This window comes from Diabrotica undecimpunctata, chromosome 6 (assembly GCF_040954645.1).
Source record: "Diabrotica undecimpunctata isolate CICGRU chromosome 6, icDiaUnde3, whole genome shotgun sequence".
NCBI lineage: Eukaryota > Metazoa > Arthropoda > Insecta > Coleoptera > Chrysomelidae > Diabrotica > Diabrotica undecimpunctata.
The window spans coordinates 159,205,190-159,226,075 of NC_092808.1; the positions used below are offsets into that span (position 1 = coordinate 159,205,190).

Here is a 20,886-nt window from a genome sequence, read left to right on the forward strand (position 1 = left end):
AAAAATACTGGGAAGATTAGAAATACGTTATAGCGATAACAAATTTATCGGAACAACCGTTCAACGAAAATAAAATTACACAAAAAAAACACTGCTGTGACAGGGAATGCAAAGTATTCTAAGATACTAACGGCAAAACCATAGTAACAATGCTACAATATACAAACTAAGAAAACAGGCAAGCATGTAATATATACCATTTTTCAAAGTAAAACACTTGCACGTCACGATATATACAAAGTGACGTCAACATGGTGTAATAATCAGAAAAATGTAATCATCATTATATTGGAAATTTTAGAATTAAATTGATTAAATAACCAAAAAGATTTGTTATTATCAATAATATAAATTTTATAAAAAAACTCTTTAAGTCTAATATCCCACAAAATAATAATTTTAATTAAATATATTAGACAATTGTTCTGACGACTTAAACCTTGAATGACGTGCAAGCTTTTTTATATGAAAAATGCTATACACATAATGTATACAAGGCTTATCTTAGCTACAGTGTTTAAACAATTTTATTTACATTATATGTCTGGCCACTTATTATATTTATACGGACTGTGATAAAAAGTAAACTAATTTTTAGACTTTAGTAGGTTCTAATGTCATAGTTTTACGTACATTATACGTAACACTGCTTTAAATAACAATATTAAATTGTTATAAAGTACTTAAAACTAAAAGAGATATAAAAGTGAATATTTATGATATCAATACAATAGGTAAAAACACTTGAGGCACCACTTTACCTTAGATTTTAGTTGCATTTCTAAAAACGTATATATTGATTGCAAATTTAGTCTCAAGTTGTAATTTTGTAGTAAAAATGTTATTACTGCTAATTTTTGGAGTGGCGTCAGTGGTAAGAAATATAAAGCAATATATTAAAATAACATTAGCAATTAAAAAAATATTATTTGTAACAACAGTTTATCTAATATTAACAAATAGTTGAAAATTCACAAGAATATTGAATCGTCTTTGATCTCTCTATTGCTTCTTCGTTTCTTCTTCAACAAGATGCAGTGTTTTCTTTTTACTTCTATTTGAACTATTTCCTGCTCCATCCCTTTTATGTGTCTCTTCTTAATCAGGTTTATAAGGTTCTAAACAGTTTGCAGTTTAGTCGGCAAACTTTTTATTGTTGATCTTCTCTGTAAATGTGGGTGAAATGAGAAAAATGAGTTACTAAAGTTTTTACCAAAAACGTCCGTCTCGTAATATTCTCGGCCCCGATTCCAAAATAAACGAGGACATAATATAATCATGAAGGTTATTACAGCTCCATTTAACAAGCAGTCAAATATCAGTCATCTTATCGTAGATCAAGCTGTATTACAAGTGGCCCATAATTTTTTCACACCTGAGTTTGTTTCGTTATAAAATTGTAATATTTTCGGTTTCTTATCGGTATAAGACAATACAATTAAACTTGACATGTGATAACTAAACATCAATACAACTGTCTTGTATTTTTTAGTAAATATGGTACAAGTGTCTCGTGTTTACTATAACCAAATAAGCTATTATATTCATTTTGATTTTTGGCGATGCAAAATCTGTCGGAATTTCCCGTCGATTTTTCCTTACGGTACCTACGGAGGATACTTTTTGTTTATCTAGTTCGTTTACAAGGTTTAAACTTAAAAACCAATTATTGGCAGTAATATTCCTGAGTGTGCCGGAAATTGGTTCTGTTAACCTGCTCATAATTACACCTGCAGAATTATTTTGCCGTTAAGGTCCTTCCGGTTGTTGCCCGCAATAAATTTCCATATTATAGGTATACAAATGTTTTGCATCACATAAAGAGAACATCTTCATTCTGTTTTTGCTTGGTTTGGGTGTTTGGGTTTGGGTTTTAAATCCACAACGTGCTCGTAATCCTGGCAGTATTTCTTTAATTGTTGTGTTTTGTCCAAGGCTGTAATTTGTCTTGCAATTCTTCAAAAAATAGTTAGAAGTCTCTCTCACTGAGGCTGTATGGTTTTTTCATTGAAACAGGACACATCGAATAACAAATCTAAATCTTTTTTCAGACATTGTCATTCTTAATATATTTATACTAAAATCATTAGCTGAAAAATGATCTGAAAGACAGTAAAATACGTCAGTAACAGACAATAAGCACTAGTATATAACTCTTATAGGCCACACCAAATAGCACTGACGTTGTTGGGCTGGCTAGATCCCTAGGACCTATTCTGTGTACGGCAGCATTTGTTTGCAAATTTCCGGGAAATATCGGAGGTTCTTGGAATATTTCTTCGACAAGTAATAAAGAACTAATCATCATTAGATGTTATTAAGACTTAAGCATTTGAGATGTGGCTATATCGGAGAATGCTTAAGATCTCGTGGACTGACCGAGTCACAACTGAGGAGGTCCTTAGAAGAATTAATAAGAACCGAGAGGTACTGACCACCATCAAATCTCGAAAGTTACAGTTCTTCGGACATATTATGCGAAATGAATCCAGATATGCTCTCCTTCATGCCATCCTGCAAGGAAAAATATTTGGAAAACGAGGTCCAGAAAGAAAAAGAACATCTTGGTTAAAGATCCTCAGAATCTGGTTCAATACAACATCTGTGCAGCTTTTCGCGCTGCTGCAGATAAGATAAAGATTGCCATGATGATCGCCAACATTCGTAACGGATAGGCACATCAAGAAGAGAAGAAGACTTAATGATATATCTGTCTACACTTTTATTGCTGTACTAGAGATACTTTTTATTTTCAGGTTTGTGAAGGTCCAACTGTCTATCTCCCTGATGGAACAATTGAAGGCCTTACTGCTTATACCATAAGAGACAAAACAGAATTTTATGCTTACCTAGGCATACCCTTTGCTGCTCCTCCAGTTGGAGAGCTACGAATGAAGGTAATATAGTTGATGTAAAACTTTTTGTATTTGTACTATATATTCAAAAAATTGTTTTAGCCTCCTCAGCCGGTAGAACCTTGGAATGGGACTTTTGAAGCTAAAAACAATAAGAAGATTTGCTATCAAATTAGCTCAAAAGTGCATTATCCACAAACAGAGGACTGCCTTATATTGAACGTCTATACACCAATCGTAAGTCTATACGGCGCAATTTAATATTTTTAAAATAATTTGCTATATTAAATAGGATGGATGGCTTTTTAGCGCACAATATCTTTTATCTCCCTTTGTTTCTTATGTTTCTAATGTTTCTTATTTTACAATGTGGTAAGTTATTTCCATTCAATAATTGTTTCATCATTTAATCTTCCCTTGTTTATAGAGACATAGATCTCTCTTATAATTTTCCATCTGTTTCGATTTTATACTTCTTCCATCCAGTTTTTCTGTCTAGGTTTTAGATCGTGAGTCGATTGTATTGATGAGCGACCTCTTCTTAATTGTATTATGTATTGATTGAATTTATCAGTGATAATAAATCCCATTATCAGTCTTGTTTAGAACAGTCTCTGTCTATCGCTGGAAAATTTTCTCGGCTCTGAAACTCCAGTTGATTTCACTTAGTTCTTTAAATTTTGCAGGTTGCTAATTTCCAGTCTTTCTCTGGTTAGTCATTCTCTTCGATAGAAAACTTTTCTGGTTTTTTCTTCGCGTATCAATGTATATAGTTTTGCTGTACATCTTACATTTATAGAAATTAAATATAAATAGAATGCATGCTTCATCAGACAAAGTAAAAGAACCATACTTCCTAAATTTTTGTCTCGCTCTCTCTTTCTTTTTGTATGAAAGTGGGACACAATATAAAGTTTTATACAATTTTCGTAATTCTAGAGTTATATAGCTATTTATAAATAACCTTCACACGTTGCTACTCCCACTTGACAGCAAGACGAGAGAAAGAGAGAATAAAATAAAATTACCAGGAGACTGAGGTTTGTCGGTCATCATTTGGCAAATAAAAGAAAGAATACTTGCTACTTCGTCTTTTATTAAAGAAGTCGTTTCATATTTGAATTCATACACATCATCAGTACATCTAAAATCAGTTAAATGGGCGAGCATGTATCCATAGAAACATGTGTAAAAGATTTATCTTAAAAAATATATACAGTTATAAAAAGATCGAAGGGAAGCAAAAGTAACATATTAACCATGAAAATTAAACGTTCCGTTTTTTTATAAGAAAAATCAAACTGAAAAATCTAAACCTTTATTTTTGAGGGTTTATATTATGTTAAAAATGGAATCCAGATAAAATTTCGAGTGAAATAATAAAGTTCATCGAAAGTTGAGGTAAAAGATTTCTCGTCTCTCAAGTACTCAATAACCTTGGAACCAGAGCAGTATTTAGTATTTAGATTATGGTACAGAGATGCAGATATGTCGGCAATCTAGTTTATACAAGTCTTTGAAAAGATATGTTAGCCATTCTTCAGCAGGTAGGTATTGATCATAAAGACCTACGTATCATTAAAAATATTTAGTGACATCAACGTACAAATATCAGAATTGACCAAGATAATTCAAAAGAGCTTTATATAGGAAGAGGAGTACCACAGGGTAGCCTTTCATTCCCACTAATGTGGGAAATAACATCTTTAAGGAATTTATTTTCAATTAAGCAATGGATAGTTTTCTATGTTGTATCAAAATTAATGTCACTTTAGGATCTGAATTATAGAATTAAAACTTGTGATGAATATGTGTTAAACACTACAAAGACAAAAGTGGTAATTGTCACTAAAAGGCCAATACAACCAGAAAAGAATACAGCTTATGAAGAACAACTGCTGAGGACGAACAATATTACTTATCTTGGTTGTAATCCAAACTTGAAAACTGGCACATTAACAAAGAAATTAGAAACATGGACTTTAACGGATACATTTTTAAGGAAACTTAAAGAATTTTAAATCTGGATGTATCGGTTAATTCTACGAATAAGTTGGCTAGATAAAGTAAGTATCGAGGTTATTTTTTAGCGGATGATAAAATTACTTCTTTCTTCTTTGCGTGCCATCTCCGCGACGAAGGTTGGCAATCATCACTGCTATTCTAACTGTTGACACTACAGCCCGAAAAAGTTCAGTTGAGCTGCATCCAAACCATTCTCTGAAGTTTCTCAGCCAGGATATTCTTGTTCTACCTATGCTGCGCTTTCCTTGAATCTTTCCCTGTATTATTAGTTTTAGGAATTCATATCTGTCACCACGTATTATATGACCTAGATATTGTAGTTTTCTTATTTTGATGAAATCCAGTATCTCCGTGCTGTTGTCTATTTTTCTTAGTACTTCTTCATTGGTTTTTCTCTCTGTCCAAGAGATTCTCAACATTCTTCGATATGTCCACATTTCAAATGCTTCCAATTTATTAAGACATTGTTTATTTAAAGTCCATGTCTCCACATCATACAAAAGAACAGAAAATACATAACACTTTATTAATCGTGTTCTGAGACTTAAGCTGAGGTCTCTACAACTGTTTCATATTACTGAATGCACTTCTACCCTTTTCTATTTTAACTCTAATTTCTTTGGTACAATGGTTTGTTTTATTAATGTTTGACTCTAAATAGTTATAATTCTGAACTCATTCTATCGTCTTATTATTTAACTGTAGATTGATGTGTTTAATATTTTTCTTTGATATAACCATGTTATATCAGCATGATAAACCACACATTTTGTTTTCTTTGTGACAGACCAAATTCTTTACTCGCTACAAGAACCTCTAAAATTCTTTGTAGATCTGTAATATTTTCTGCTATTAGCATTGTATCATCAGCATATCTAATTTCACATATGGGTAGGCCATTTATTTTTATGCCTGCTACTTCATCTTCTAATACTTTTTCTATACAGATACAAGATACAGATTATTTATTATTCTTATATCCAGTGTGTCGATGTTCTTTGTTCTCAGTAGTTTTATTAACGGATTATGTTTCACTTTATCGAATGTCTTGTTATCATCTAGGAAGCAGACATAGATAACCTGGTTTACATCTAGACATCTCTGTATTAGCACATTTACTGTATATAATGCTTCTCTGGTTCCTTGATCATTTCTAAATCCGAACTGAGTTTGTCCCATGTCTTGTTCTAAAATAACATGTATATTGCAGTCGGCGATAAGTTGCAATATTTCTGTCGATATTTCGTCTGGTCCTACTGCTTTCCCAGTTTTCATTTCTTTAATTGTGTGTTTTACTTCACTTTCTCTTATTTCTGGTCCAGTCTCTTCAACGAAATATTCGTTATCTATTTTGTCTCGTTTGTCATTAAACAGCTGTTCTATATAGTTTGTCCATACCAAAATGAGAAAGTTACGGAAGTTTCCAAAACAGTTAAAAATCGCAAACTGAAACATTTTGGCCATGGTATGCGTCACCCAAAGAGATATAATATACTTTGTTCAATAATACAAGGTAATATAGATGGAAGAAGAGGGACCAGATCGAAGAAGAGCGTCATGGCTTAGAAACGTAAGGAAATGGTGTAACGGATCCTATGCATACCTTTTCCGAGCTGCCGTCAATAAAATTGTTAAAGCCAATTTAATAGCCAACGCACCATAATCGAACAGAGCATAGAAAGAATATTTGCTAAAATCAAAGTGACTCAATCAGGGATGAAATAATCAAGCTAGTATTAACGCTAAGAGATTCAAATTTGATCATATGCTCCAGAATAAGAAGTAAGATGCTGAGAAATTATTGCACGTATGAAGTGGAATACGGACCAACAAGTGGTGAGAATAAGCTAGATGTATTAAATGCATGATGAGTTAATGAAAGACGCTTTATGCATCTAAAATCCTAGATGTTAGGCACACAAAGCTAGAAAAAAACCTTCGGTACTATAGGGGGATGATATTATAAGGGCTGTAACAAACTAGATTTATATGACAGAAGACAGTGGATATAGGAGACAAGTGAGAAAGTCTTATAAGTCAAACCGGACGTTACAGGCTGTGTAATGATGATGGTAAAGATGATGTTAATGTTGTTTTAAGTGGATTAATTTTGTTTCAGAGTGTCGACCTTTTTGTTATTTAGAAAAATTTCAGTTAGTGAAATTGACCAGCAGTCGACACGAAAGTATATATTTAAGCATTTATCACTACTTCCCTATTCTCGGTAGGCACTTAAATCATAGAAGACTCATATGGAAATGTTTTCTACAATAAATACACAGATCAGTTTGTCATTGGCATCAATTTAATCGTTACTTTACTTTATAGTAGACACAATTGGAAAAACAACATTTTAAACTACTACTTTTTCCATCACTTGTAACAATAATTACCAGTCTGACCAGTGGAGGATGCAGAAATTTTTGTCAGGGGCGTTATGGTTCTTGAGGGTGATTTTGATACAGGATTTAAATTTTTGCACCTTTCAATGGCTGATCCCCAGAAATATTATGTCGGAGGGGGGGGGGGCATGAATCTTGAGGATGATTTTGATACAGAATTTAGATTTTTGCACCTTTACGATTGATATGATTTGTGCCTCAAGTAAGGGAACCATTTTCTCAATAATTATTTTAAGCGATATATTACACAAATAAGAAGTTATTAAAACCCAAATACCCTAGGGGTGCAAAGAAGGGTACAGCATTAAGGGATCTTAAACTTAAACAAAAAAAATAATTTAAACCCACTTACTCTGTGACAATAAAATCAAGTGTACAAGATTATTAAACCAAAGGAAAGTTATTAAAATAAATAGAAAGTTATTAAATACTGAAAAATCAAGGACTAGAAACCCACATATTCTATAACTACAAAATCAAGAACAAACCGAGGATAAATAAGTATAAACCAAAAGTTAAGTAATTTAAATGCAATAACTCAATGTAAGTGTAAACATTAATGAATGTATTTAACATTCCTAATAAACTCTATCTTATCGTTGGATATCCGATATCAATTTGTAAAAACATTCATTTATTCCTTATTGCTATACGAAATGGAAACATGGACTCTCGGAATTACAAGTATGAGGCGTATAGAAGCCTTTGAAATGTGTGTTTTTCGAAGAATACTGAAGATTTAGTGGACAGACCACGTGACCAATAAAGAGGTGCTGAGAATAATGAGGACTGAGAGAGAACTCCTAAATATTGTAAACAACAGAAAAACGAGTTATCTAGGACATATTTACAGAGAAGAAAAATATAACTTTCTACGACTCATAATGGAAGGAAAAGTAGAAAGAAAAAGAGGTCCAGGAAGAAATAATGCTCTTGACTGAAGAATGTAAGAGACTGGACAGGCATGGACACACATTCGATACTAAGAACAGCTCAAGATAGAGAGCAATTTGCTGTAGTGATAGCCATAATAAGGCATATTAGCAAATCTCTCTATGATTGCATCAACATCTAGAGAAATTTCTGGATGCACATTGATGAGTGCTAAACCAGTTAACCTTTCCGCAGAAGTTCTATGTCCAAGCCAAGTCTTTAGACGCTTAAGCGTAGATCACTCTGTTGTTGCTGCACTGACTGGCAGTGTAATTAATATTTGCAGAAATATTCTGCTATTTGGATACATATGAATATCGCAGTTTTCTAATACTTCTAAAATACAATCAGGAAGTTTTCCATTGTTTTGCACGACTCTTTTCCACAGTGAAAACTCTTGTTCTACTGTGGAATATGCAGTAAGTAGTTGGTCCAATAATATCCTGGAAGGTGTCAACAATTTTTTTTAATGCAACTTTATCTTCTGGTGCGTTATCAGTTTTAGGTAAAACAACTCGAAGATTAAATAGATTCATAGCTTTTGGTGGAAATCGTTCTTCTAAATCAGTTAGGATATTGTCTTAAAGGGGTAAATAAATATATCTTCGAAAATATTATTCGCAAGAGTTAGCAGATTAGTTAAATTCGATGTCTAGTTGTCCAGCTATTTGTTTACTTCATAGTAAAGTTTGCTAAAAACAGATTCAGCATTTGATCTTTTATTTTGAAGAATGCATTTAGTGTCCCCTATAGCCTCAGTAGCCTACTTAAAATCTAATTTTAATAGAAAAGTGTGCAGATTTTTAATAGAAAATAAAAATGTGCAGATTTCGTGCGAAAAGTCATGTCATGTACAGTGAATGAACAATAATGGGTGGACGGTAATTTTATCTCATTCATAATCGAACGATTCTTTGGCACTCAAATGACGAATTGACCAAATTTGAAAATCGCGTAACTCTGAATTCGTGGAAGTCTTAGTCGAGGTATTACTGTATTTAGAATTGTTGAATTTTTTAAAGAGCAATTTAAAAAGGCTTCCGTATAATTCTACACTAACATCTAAAACAAATAAGTTTGAATCATTGCAACTTTTGACTTCCTGCTTATAGGGTTGATGGTTTTAAATTGTTTTGGGGGTGGTCATGACCCCCTTGATCCCCCTTGGATCCGCTACTGAGTCTGACCATCACAAAAATGCTTTAAAGAGATGATTTAATGAATACATTAAAGTAAAAAACCGAACATGTGGTCAGTTTTATGTTGACTTGTGTTGCAAAGTTGTCGACAGATTATCCGTTTTTCTGATTCCTCTGGACTTTCCGATACAATAGGTTCTTTTACGGCAGTGTATTGTTATCCCTCTACTAAACTTTCCCATCAATTTGTTTTCCATTTGGCGTGGATACTTTCACACCCAGTCACTATCAATTTATCTTTTTTTTTCCTATTCATTTTTGCTGTTATTGACAGGATCTACTTTGCATGGACACTATCGTCAATGTCCAGCCACTAAATGTTTACTCATGAATTTTCCCCTTTTTGGGCTTAAAATCAGCAATGCTCTAATTTAAATCTAATAAGAAGAGACATTTTTTAAAAATAGTTTCATATTTACTTTTATAGAAACCAGGACAGTCAGGAAATTTACCTGTTATGGTGTCGATTTACGGCGGAAGCTTCACCCATGGCTTTGCCTCAATTGGAACTACAGGTCCTGATTATTTTTTGGAAGCAGGAATTATTGTTGTTACATTTAATTACAGAGTTGGACCATTTGGTAAGTGTGCTAGTACTCCTAAGTAATGTGCCCCTATGTCATAATGAACATTTTCGTTCTATTAAGTACATAGTTCTCTGATTTGAAAATATCTACAAAATTTGTTTTTTAAATGTGTAATATTTTTTGATTTTTTAAGGATTTTTATCGACGGATGACGATACCATTCCCGGAAATATGGGAGTAAAGGACCAAGTGTTTGCGCTGAAGTGGGTTCAAAAGAATATCCATTTGTTCGGCGGTGATCCAGATAAAGTTACTATTCATGGACAAAGTGCCGGAGCAGCTTCTGTTACTTATCATATTTTAAGTCCTGCTTCAGAAGGTAAGTATTATTTCTTTATGTTAAGAACACAATTATTAGATTTTTAAATTATAGCAGAGAATAATGGATTAGAAGAACCAGACTGTTTTATGTTTATCAATTGTATTCTTTCATTCATTATTTATTTATTTAAATGAGCATACGTCTCTTTTTGCGATTTTCTTTATGGATGTAATGTATGTTGTGAAATTAAAATAAACAAAATATATTGTTGGAAATGAATCAATTAATAATTCAATACAGATATCGAAATATTGTTCTGAACCTATTTTCTTGTGGCATTTTAAATTAATTACTATTTAAATGGGAATAAGCCACAATTAAAGGTTAAAATACGTTTATTGACGTTTCAATTTCCACTTCGGAAATCGTTCTCAAAATACAAACATTAGTAAATTAAACAAATTTTGTTTTTTGTTACTTAGTGAAAAATTCTTCTAATAATTTAATTTTATCTGACTCATCTATATTGACAATTCAGACATACCTTATACATTTTAAAGTCGACGACTTTAAAATGATATTGCCAATATTGTTGAGTTGCGTTCCTGGGACGACTTTACTTATAAGATAGTTCATTCGATTACATGAAATCAACTTTAACTTGAAAATATCCGTCAGAAAAGATCATAACATGTAATTCGTCTTTAAAAAGACAAATACATGCCATGATGACAGTAAAAATTCTCCTGTTAGTGATTCCATAGTAAATTATGAGGGAAAAACCAGGAAAAAACCTCATAATACTATCCCGACATGGTAAGTATTTGATCGTGCATTTAGTTTACCTTCAATAAACACCAAATTCCGATTTTATATGTTTTTTATTTAAAAAACATAAATGATGTATTCTCTATATGTTACTGACTTACCAATACTGGTATTTTCCTTTTAATAACTTCCTCTTTCAATATGGGTAACCAGATCCTACTACATTCTACCGAGGAATTTGCGACACAATTGGTCTCATTTAGCATAATTAGAGCCGCTTCTTTGATTTTTCTCTTTTTACCATCCGTTTCTTTTAGGACTATATTTGAATCATTCCATTGAACCCTATGTTCATTATCTCATGCGTGTTTACATATTTGAGATCTATCAAATTCTCTATTTTTAATATAGGATTGATGTTCACTTATTCTAACATTTAATGGCCTGGATGTTTCACCTAAATAAAACTGATCGCATTCACAAGGTATTTTATAAATGCAATTTCTTGTTCTTTCTTGGTCATTGTTAGGTTTGGTTTTGGACAAAATAGATTTCAACGTGTTTGTTGTTTTGAATGTTGTTGAAATGTTGAATTTATTTCCTATCCTTTTAAGCTTTTCCGATAATCCTTTTATGTATGGTATTGTTATTTTCCTCGTATTATTCCTTGTATATGCTGTAGGATCTCGTTCTAAGTTGTTTTGTTCTATTCGATCGATTGTTGAAAATTCCTTATTTATAAACGGTAAAGGATAATCATTTTTTAATAAAACAGATGTTAACAAATGTTTTCCCTCCAAGAACGAATTTTCGTTAGAACAAGTAATTTTGGCTCTATCGTATAAGGAGTTAATGATTCCCTTTTTAATATTAATATTGTGATTTGATTTGAAATTTAAATATCTGTTGGTGTGTGTTGGTTTTCTATACACCTGAGTTTCGTATCCAGTATCGTTCTTAGAGATTAAAACATCCAGAAAAGGTAATGTGTTATTATATTCCTTTTCCATGGTAAATGTTATTGTCTCTTCTTTATCGTTTATATTATTTAGGAATGTGTCCAACAACTCTGATCCATGAGGCCATATTGAGAATACACCATCTACATATCTCCACCATACTGAGGGTTTTAAATTTTGTTTAGAAATAATATTTGTTCCAAAATCTTAAATAAATATATCGGCTAATAATGGAGATAAACTAGAGCCCATTGGTAGTCCAAAACTTTGTTTATAGAATTCATTATTTAGTTGAAAATATGTATTATCAGTACATAATGTTATTAACTTCATTATAGCTGATATATTTAGTCTTGTTCTAGTTGCCAATGTATCATCACTCTCTAATTTTGTCTTGACTATATTTAAAGTCTTATCTAATGGCACATTCGTAAATAAACTATTTATGTCAAAACTTACTAAAGTATTATTTAAATTAAATTCAATATTTGATAATTTATTTAAAACATGTTGTGTATTTTTTATAAATGTGTCATTTTTATTTGCAATTGGTTTTAAAATATTTAATAAAAATTTTGATAGTTCACTACAAGGAGAATTCATGGTACTACAAATGGGTCTAAGATATCGAAATAGTTCACTTCGTAAAAATGAGTTAAAATTAAAAAAATTAAAATCCATAAACTAATTTTCGAAACCAAATCTTAACTGTATTTTTTCTTTTTTTTTTTTCTTAATAAAAATTGTTTATAAAAGTTAAGCATATTTTAATGAAAATCATCATTTATGTTTTAGGTTTGTTTAGAGGTGCAATAGCAAACAGTGGTTCGGCGTTAAACAGTTGGGCTAACGTCAACGGAAGTGGTCTTCACGTAGCTAGAGGAATTGCCAGAATCATCGATCCGACAATTAGCAAAACGGCTACACCGAAAGAGGTTTATGATTTACTGATGAGAGTCGATGCTGAAGAGATACACAAAACAGGAAGTAATTACGCAGTAAGTTTACTATGAGAGAAAATAACAGTACATACAAGGTGATTTACAAGTTTTAATTGAAATATGTGAAGAATTAACAAAATCTTGTACTAACTTGGACTAACAGATCGTATTTTAAAACAAATAAAAAAAATTATGATCTGCTTTATGCTTTTTTGCTGGCGTTTACTTTACTTTCGACCAAGTAGTGATCAGAATCGCTCATTTGGTCTTCTCCTGGTGCGAATGTGTATTATATTCGATTGATTTCCTAACTCTATAATAACATGATGTCCTCTTATTAAAAAAGAGGCTATCGCATCTGCATAACGCAACAGTATTGGTAGTTTGATTTGAATTTTAATTCAATATCATTGTAAAAACTTTATATTTGTATCGCTTTATTAAATAAAAAAATAAATGTTGCCCCAGGATATTGTATTCATAACATTTATTTTTAACCACGCTGCATATTGTACATTTCTCATCTATTGCAATTTTAAAACTAAAAAAAAGTATTTTTATTACAAGTATTTCTCACATAATATTCTCGGAATGTATTAAATTTTGTTGATTGTGAAATATGAAGCCATAACAATAAATTCCGTACAGCAGCAAATGCGATATAGCTCAATATTTAAAATTATTTAAAAATATTAAATTCAGCATTCAACGCAATTAAAAATTCCATTTCACATCCAAGCTGCCTACGTTTCGATCAATAAAAACACTATTATAAAAAATATTTACTTTTACATTCATATGCCTACTATTTTTAATCGGGTGAAATTATTTTATATTTATACAAAGCCTGAGGGCCGCTTTGTTTTTCGTTACGGATGAAATCTATTGGAATAATCAGGATGTTTTGTGTATTTTGTAGATGTTCGCGCCAGTAATTGAAGGCAAACATGAAGGGGCGTTCATTACCGAATCGATGTATGAACTGTTGGAGAGTGGTCGGTTCAACAGGGTTCCCTTGGTGATTGGATTCAACTCGGAGGAGTATATCAGTTTGGCTTCCAGTAGGTATCTGTTTTCTATATCTTTTTGATCTAAAATTGAAACTGGCAAGCAAATGACTACGTGGAAGTGATAAAAACTAATAATTTTTTAGATACAAATTGCTTTACTTAGCTGTTTGATTTTACTAAGTAGTAAAACCTCAATCCGATTAAATAGGAGTTGCAAGCGACAATTTTTTTAATGTCTTGAGATAGTGACGCCATCGGGCGATAAGGCTAAGTACTGATGGGATCGCCTACTTATAGATTCATGATCAGAGATCACAGTATCGAGTATTTATTTTCAAAGATATTTTGAAACCGTTGTGGACTTATGGCATATGTTTATGGGCCTCTACTCTACTTTACAGAGGAGAAGGGCCGAACTAAAAGGGCAGTCTAAAAAAAATGCTGACTGGTCTCAATGCAGTTTAGGTGAATTTACAGTGGTGATAAAAGTATCGGGGTAAATTTCTGTTAGGAATTGGTTATCCTACAGCCTCTAAATAAAATTATATAATATATACAATTAGTACAATTAATTGTTTAAATTATTTTTTAGATGAAGCAGGTTTAAGGTCCTCAGCCAAGACTTATGATAGTAATCCAGCCACTCTTGTCAACCGAGATATGCATGTCACAGATGCAGAAACTTTAGAAAAAGTAGGATCTGTTATTAAAAACGTTTATACCAAAACAAGTGATTTTGAACATCAATTAGGTGAAGTAATAAGGGTAAGTTTTAATATAATCAAATTTACTAATGGGTGTTCTTTTTTTTCTTTTTCGTAGCCTTCTGTCGTCCTTTTTTAGGAAATTATGTATTTTCCAACTTCTTTCGTCGATATCTTTCCTCAGCTATATACATCCAATTTGTTTCGGGTATTTTTTTTGATGTCATCTACCCATATCTTCCGCGGTTTTCCTCTTGATCGTTTATACTTGTACGGTGTACTATGTTATATTGTGGCGTTCCAAGGTAGCTCCATTTGAGTTTGAGAATTTTTGTTGCGATATCCCCGACTTTGGTTTTCGACCTTAATCAATCTTTCCTTTTTACATTTGATAGTTGTTTACAAAATCTTAAATGCCACAAAATGAGTTGTTATGATTATCAATGGTGGTCATCATCATCAGTGACATTACAGCTCGTTATGAGCCAAAGCCTTCTTCAAAACAATCTTCCATTCGCCTCTGTCTCTAGCAACTCTTCTACATGCTTTCACTCCGATGGATTTTAGATCATCCTCTATGTTATCTTGATACCTAAGTTTTGGTCTTCCTATGGCTTGCCTTTTCACTGGTCCTCTTCGGTCGAAAATTTTTCTGGTCGGTACATCTTCATCTCGCCTAATTACATGTCCTATCCATCGAAGGCGTGCTAATTTAATACATTTTACAACGTCAGGTTCCCCAGAACTTCTGTATAACTTAAAGTTGTAGCACCTACGCCACAAACCCTGTTCTTGGACTCCTTCATATATTTTCCTTAGAATTTTTCTCTGGAAACATTTAAGCAATTCTTGGTCATTCTGTGTAAGTGACCACGTTTCTGACCCGTATGTTAACACTGGCCTTATTAGTGTTTTATATATATTAACTTTAATTTTTCTGGGTAGTTTTGGGGCCATATGTTTCCTCAAGCCATAATAGCACTTATTGGCAAGTACTATTCTTCTTTTACTTTCTTCGCTGACATTGTTGTTTTTGGTCAGCAGCGAGCCCAGGTAGACGAAGGTGTCCACACCTTCCAGTCCCAGATAATCAATTAATAGTCTAGGTATCTGGTTGCCTGATCTAGTACAATACATATACTTGGTTTTCTGTGCATTTATTTTTAATCCCATTCTCAGTGTAGATGTCCTTAGTGAATGAAATGCTTCGATCAGAGATTCTGTGCACCTAGCAGTAATGTCTATGTCAGCTGCATATCAAACCACTTGTACAGATTTATTAAAGATGGTGCCATTTGTATTAACATAGCACTTTTGAATTACTTTTTTTAGTGCAATGTTAATTAATAAGAGACACGACAGTCCAAATACAAACATTAGTGTTTGTATTTTAAGAACGATTTCCGAAGTGGAAATTGAAACGTCAATAAACGTACTTTAACCTTTAATTGTGGCTTATTCCCATTTAAATAGTAATTATCTCCATTTTTGTAAAGAGAGTGCATTACACCGAATTTTCAGCCGCGGGCGTTTCCTTCCGTTGCCAGATTTCGGTTACTAATTTATGCATGTGTTTAAAAAGGGTGTCATCACCATTTTTAAAGAGTTCAGCAGGAAGAATGTCCAAACCGGGGGCTTTGTTATTTTTCAGTTTTGAAATGGCTTCTCTCATTTCTTCTTCGGTGGGGATGGCTCTTGAGCGTTTTCATCCATTTCAGGCAAAGTAATTTCTATTTGCTCTTCTTCACGACTGTCGCTAAGCAGTTCTTAAAAATGATTCGTCCACCTGTTTAGTATATGTTCTTTGTCACTAATTATGAAACCATCTCTGTCTTTACATGCTGTTATTCTGGGTTTAAATTTTTTTCTGTAGCTGTGGTCTTCTAGTAGAATTTGTGCAAGTATTTTCTATTGTGGTGGTTAACAATCTCGTTTAGAGCATTTTCGTATGACTCTTTCTTTTTCCTTCTAAACGTCATTTTTGTCTTCTCGGCTAAGATTTTTATAGTCTTCCAGGTTTGATCTCGTTCTGCGCTGCTGAAGTCTCTTATATGTTTCATTTTTCTGATGGTTAATGGATGTACATTCTTGGTCAAACCAATCTTCGTTTATTTTAGTCTGGTTAGGTTTTAAAAAGCCTTTAGCCGCTGTATGGATAGCTTCCTTGTATTTGGTCCTGTGTTCTTCTATACTTAGATTTTTATCAATTTTCGTTAGCTCTTCATTTAAAATTTTCCTGTAGTTGTCCCTAGCTATCAATGGTGGTACAGAACTATAAAAAACCTTAATCTTCCTGTTAAATTCTATTGTTTTGTATTTATCTTTGTGATTGATCTTGTAGTTGTAACCCATCAATGATCATACAAATACTATTTTCACTATGCAATTGAATAGCAACTGCAATAGGTTTGGTTCAGTTGCAATTGAATATTCCTCTCAGGATTCTTATTTCAAATAATTTCTTGGTCATCTGTTCCTTGTCAATTAAATATTGTTCTCAGATATTTGTAGTTTCTTTTTTTTCTTCTTCTTCTTCTTCTTCTTCGCGCGACTAGGATTACTCCTGTTTGTCTGCCTCTTATTCTGTTTTAGTTGTTGTTGACTATACATTATCTTTCCACCTTTTTGGCAGGCTTCCAGCGGGTCTTCTGCTATACGGCTTGTTGTTTTTACAGATGTTCGCTAATCTATCTGGTCCCATTCGGTTAACATGTTCGTTCCAGTTTTTTTTCTTGTCTTTATCCACCTATTAATATTTTGAATTTTGCATTGTTCGCGTATACTTCTGTTAGTTTGCCTCTCTTAATGATATGCCCGCTATTGATCTTAATACTTTCATTTCGATATTGTTGATTTGTTGTTTCGTCTTTATTGTATCGGTCCTTGTCTCCGCTGCATATGTTAGGATTGATCTTACTGTTGTCTTGTATACTTTATATTTGTAGTTTGTATCTTATTACTTTTGTTTTCTTTTATCACGAAGCTCACATGATTTGTCAGCGAGCTTAAATATGTTAACTTGTCTACTACCTCAAAATAAGAATTCTCAACAATGAATTAGTGATCAAAAGTAAAAGATGTTTAAAACTGAGCCGTTAGTATATTAATTAGGATAATTTTTTTTTTATTTTTAGTTCCGTAGTGACGATATGTTCATTCGAGGCGTTATAAGATACGCCCAAATGCAAGCTAAATACGAAGACGTATACCTATACCAATTTTCTTATCATGGCTTACTCGGAAGAAATAATCTTACATATGAAGGTAAATGCACAGAAAAATCTGTTAAATTGTTCAACTTGCTTTATACTTTTTTACCTCTTTACGACTAAATGATATTTTAAGGTTGTGGCAGAGTGGAACATGGAGAAGATGGACGATATCTATGGGCAGGTGCTGATCTAACAACATATCCAGCTTCAGATGTCACGACTGTAGAACGATATGTTGGATTTTTTACCAACTTTATCAAAACTTTGTAAGTTAAATATTGTTTTAGACTCTTTAATCAAGAATTTTTTCTCAGTACGTCATTACCTTTATAATTTTATATTTATAGTCAGGAATCCGTGGATTATCATTTTCACCATTTATTAGTAACAAGCTAATTTTTCATGACTAGCTTTATTTTGCCAAGACTCCCAACTTTTTCCTTACAACAATTTGACGATTTTCAAAAATATATTACCAATGTGGCTTTTTCTTCTTTATTCTCAAAATAATTATCCAAATTAGCCGAAAAAATATTTGTCCTACAAAATAAAAGATTTTATCAAAGAGTTCTCCCTTTTCAACAATTATCATTAATGAGGCCATGTAAAACATTTATTTAGATGCTAGAAATATTGAAACCAACTGGATTGGATAACAAATTCTAATCAGGCATCAAGTGGCAACAATAACAGTTGGACAAGTAGTATATCATATTAAGATAACAAAAACGTCTTTTAGCCACGATTAAGGTTGACAAATTGTTATATTTTTCCAGTACCACTACAGGCAGTAGAAGTGTGGGTAAGGCGATGTTAAAACGCTTGAAAAATCTAATATGTTACTACTAAAGATAAGATGGCTTAAAAACTTGGGGCAATTGTAAGGGAAACATCATTTTAGAACTCCTTACAATTTAAATCTGATATACCGAAAATAAAAAAGAACGAGAGAGTTTAAAATTTTTTCCTCATTTCTCTATCTTGTGTCATAGTTTCTGAACAAATTATTTGTTAATTCTGTATTTTTTTTTATTTATAAACAAATATCTTTGTTATTAGTTTATCAACTAATCACGTAACAATTCTGAACAAATTGTTTGTTAATTCTGTATTTTTTTTTATTTATAAACAAATATCTTTGTTATTAGTTTATCAACTAATCTCGTATTTAAATTATATTTTTAGAAATCCCACCCCGAATAAAGAAGAGCTATTCCAAAATGTTATTTGGCCCCGTCTTAACGAAGACAACATCCACTTCTTGGACATAGACGAGGATTTGTCAATTAAGCAACATCCTAGAAATACGGTATATGAAAAATGGGTGACTATATATAGCAAATATGCTGTGGAGCCTCTGCTTACTTATTAATGATTTATATAAAATAAATATATTATATTGTTTTTTACAAATTTGTTCCATTCTTTTTTAACCTATATCAAATTTTATGTAAGATGGTTAGACGGAATTAGGAGTATCAGGTGCTTTTATAAATGAACGATGAAAGAAAGCTCGTTGAAATTTAAAAATAAATGTGAATTTTAACAAATTGTATATGTAAAGGACATAGTTAGGTTTCTAAAGTCAAAGAGAGTAGATGAGGGGTATAATATTATATGGGATTAAATATTGAAAGGGGAAGAGAAGAATATCATTGCTACATAAGTAGATAAATTAAATTGAAATATACTAAGGAAATGATACTAGGAGGTTATGCAATATATATCAATGAAACAAATATAATGCATTTCAATCTAGTGCACCAAAGTCCGAATATGAACTTTTCGCATCACTCATAATATGGAATACGTCACCTAAATATTCAAAAACGTCATATGTGAGGATGTAAACTGGATTTGAAGGAAAGAACCACCTTTGGAGTCTTTGATTGTTCAATAGAATGTAAAATAAAGCTATCTTGATCGCCAAGTAAAATAAAGGTGTGAAAACATGTAAAATAGGAATGGAAGAAACATTATAATGTTTAAATCGACTGGATATTTTTTACGCAACTACATCTTGACTTCGAGAAAGAATTGGTAAATATATTATAAACTGTTTTAGGTATTAATTCACTACTAATTCACACTGGATAACTTTACTGGATGACATTACTTATTTAACGATTTTAGTTACTTGTGCTTACATCTTGAATTACAGAAAACGGTTTACTACCAATTTGTCAATCTAATCTAATTTAATCTAAAAATCTAATCTAATCTAATAATATTATTGACCTTAATTCCTATTTTTATATTATATAAATCTATAACGAATCGCCCGTTATGAATCATATATGAAAAATGCTTAGCATGCAAAGTTGTGCTAAGCTGCAACGAATGTGTTTTTATCACCGATACGCATGTTATACAATGTGTGCTCTAGTTTCTAACTGTTCTAATAAAATTTCGAATAAATTATATATTTTATATTAATATATAAAATAATACACACTCCCCTGAGTTTATCACGTAGTTATACAAGACTGTTTATGTTTATTATAGTCTTAGGTAGTAAGGAATGGCTTGTTTAGTAGTTGTAAGATTATAAATTTTTAATAAATCAGGGTAATAATAATAATAATTGCTTTAGAATATTAACTAAACACACTCAATGCAACAAAATATTTAGACAAAAATATTTTAATTGCTAAGCAAATTTTATTATAAAATCAAGCTAAAATCTTAGTTGTCATTTACAAATCCATCGTAGCTACTAAAAAACCTAGCCACTAAATCACAAGTGTCGAAAATAATACAGCACAATGAGGTTTGCAAGACCATAGCCACAGCTTCAAATGTTTTGCTTATAAACCAGCTACTAAACTTTAGTAAATATGTATGATAGTATGATAAATCCTCGTCGAAATTATACCGTAAGTTAGTAGAATTGATGTTTTACGACAACTGTAAAAAAGTCCAGCAATTATCCTTAAAAAATCGTAACATATTAATTTTATAATTGCTGTGAAATACTAAGGATTTGTGCTGCTCTCAAGTAAAAGCAAAACAACCAGTAACTAGTTTGT

General features: G+C 31.9%; 1 protein-coding gene across 1 annotated transcript; it reads left to right on the top strand.

Annotated features, from left to right (window-relative positions):
- The first annotated feature begins 719 nt into the window (after nucleotides 1–719).
- LOC140442934 (juvenile hormone esterase-like) lies at nucleotides 720–19,264 on the top strand. The gene is made up of 11 exons (XM_072533895.1): nucleotides 720–874; nucleotides 2,757–2,897; nucleotides 2,958–3,092; nucleotides 9,842–9,995; nucleotides 10,135–10,320; nucleotides 12,786–12,988; nucleotides 13,851–13,992; nucleotides 14,534–14,706; nucleotides 17,780–17,909; nucleotides 17,991–18,123; nucleotides 19,043–19,264. Exons 1-11 carry the CDS (start codon nucleotides 839–841, stop codon nucleotides 19,227–19,229), a joined length of 1,620 nt encoding a protein of 539 aa, XP_072389996.1. The 5' UTR covers nucleotides 720–838; the 3' UTR covers nucleotides 19,230–19,264.
- Nucleotides 19,265–20,886: the final 1,622 nt, after the last annotated feature.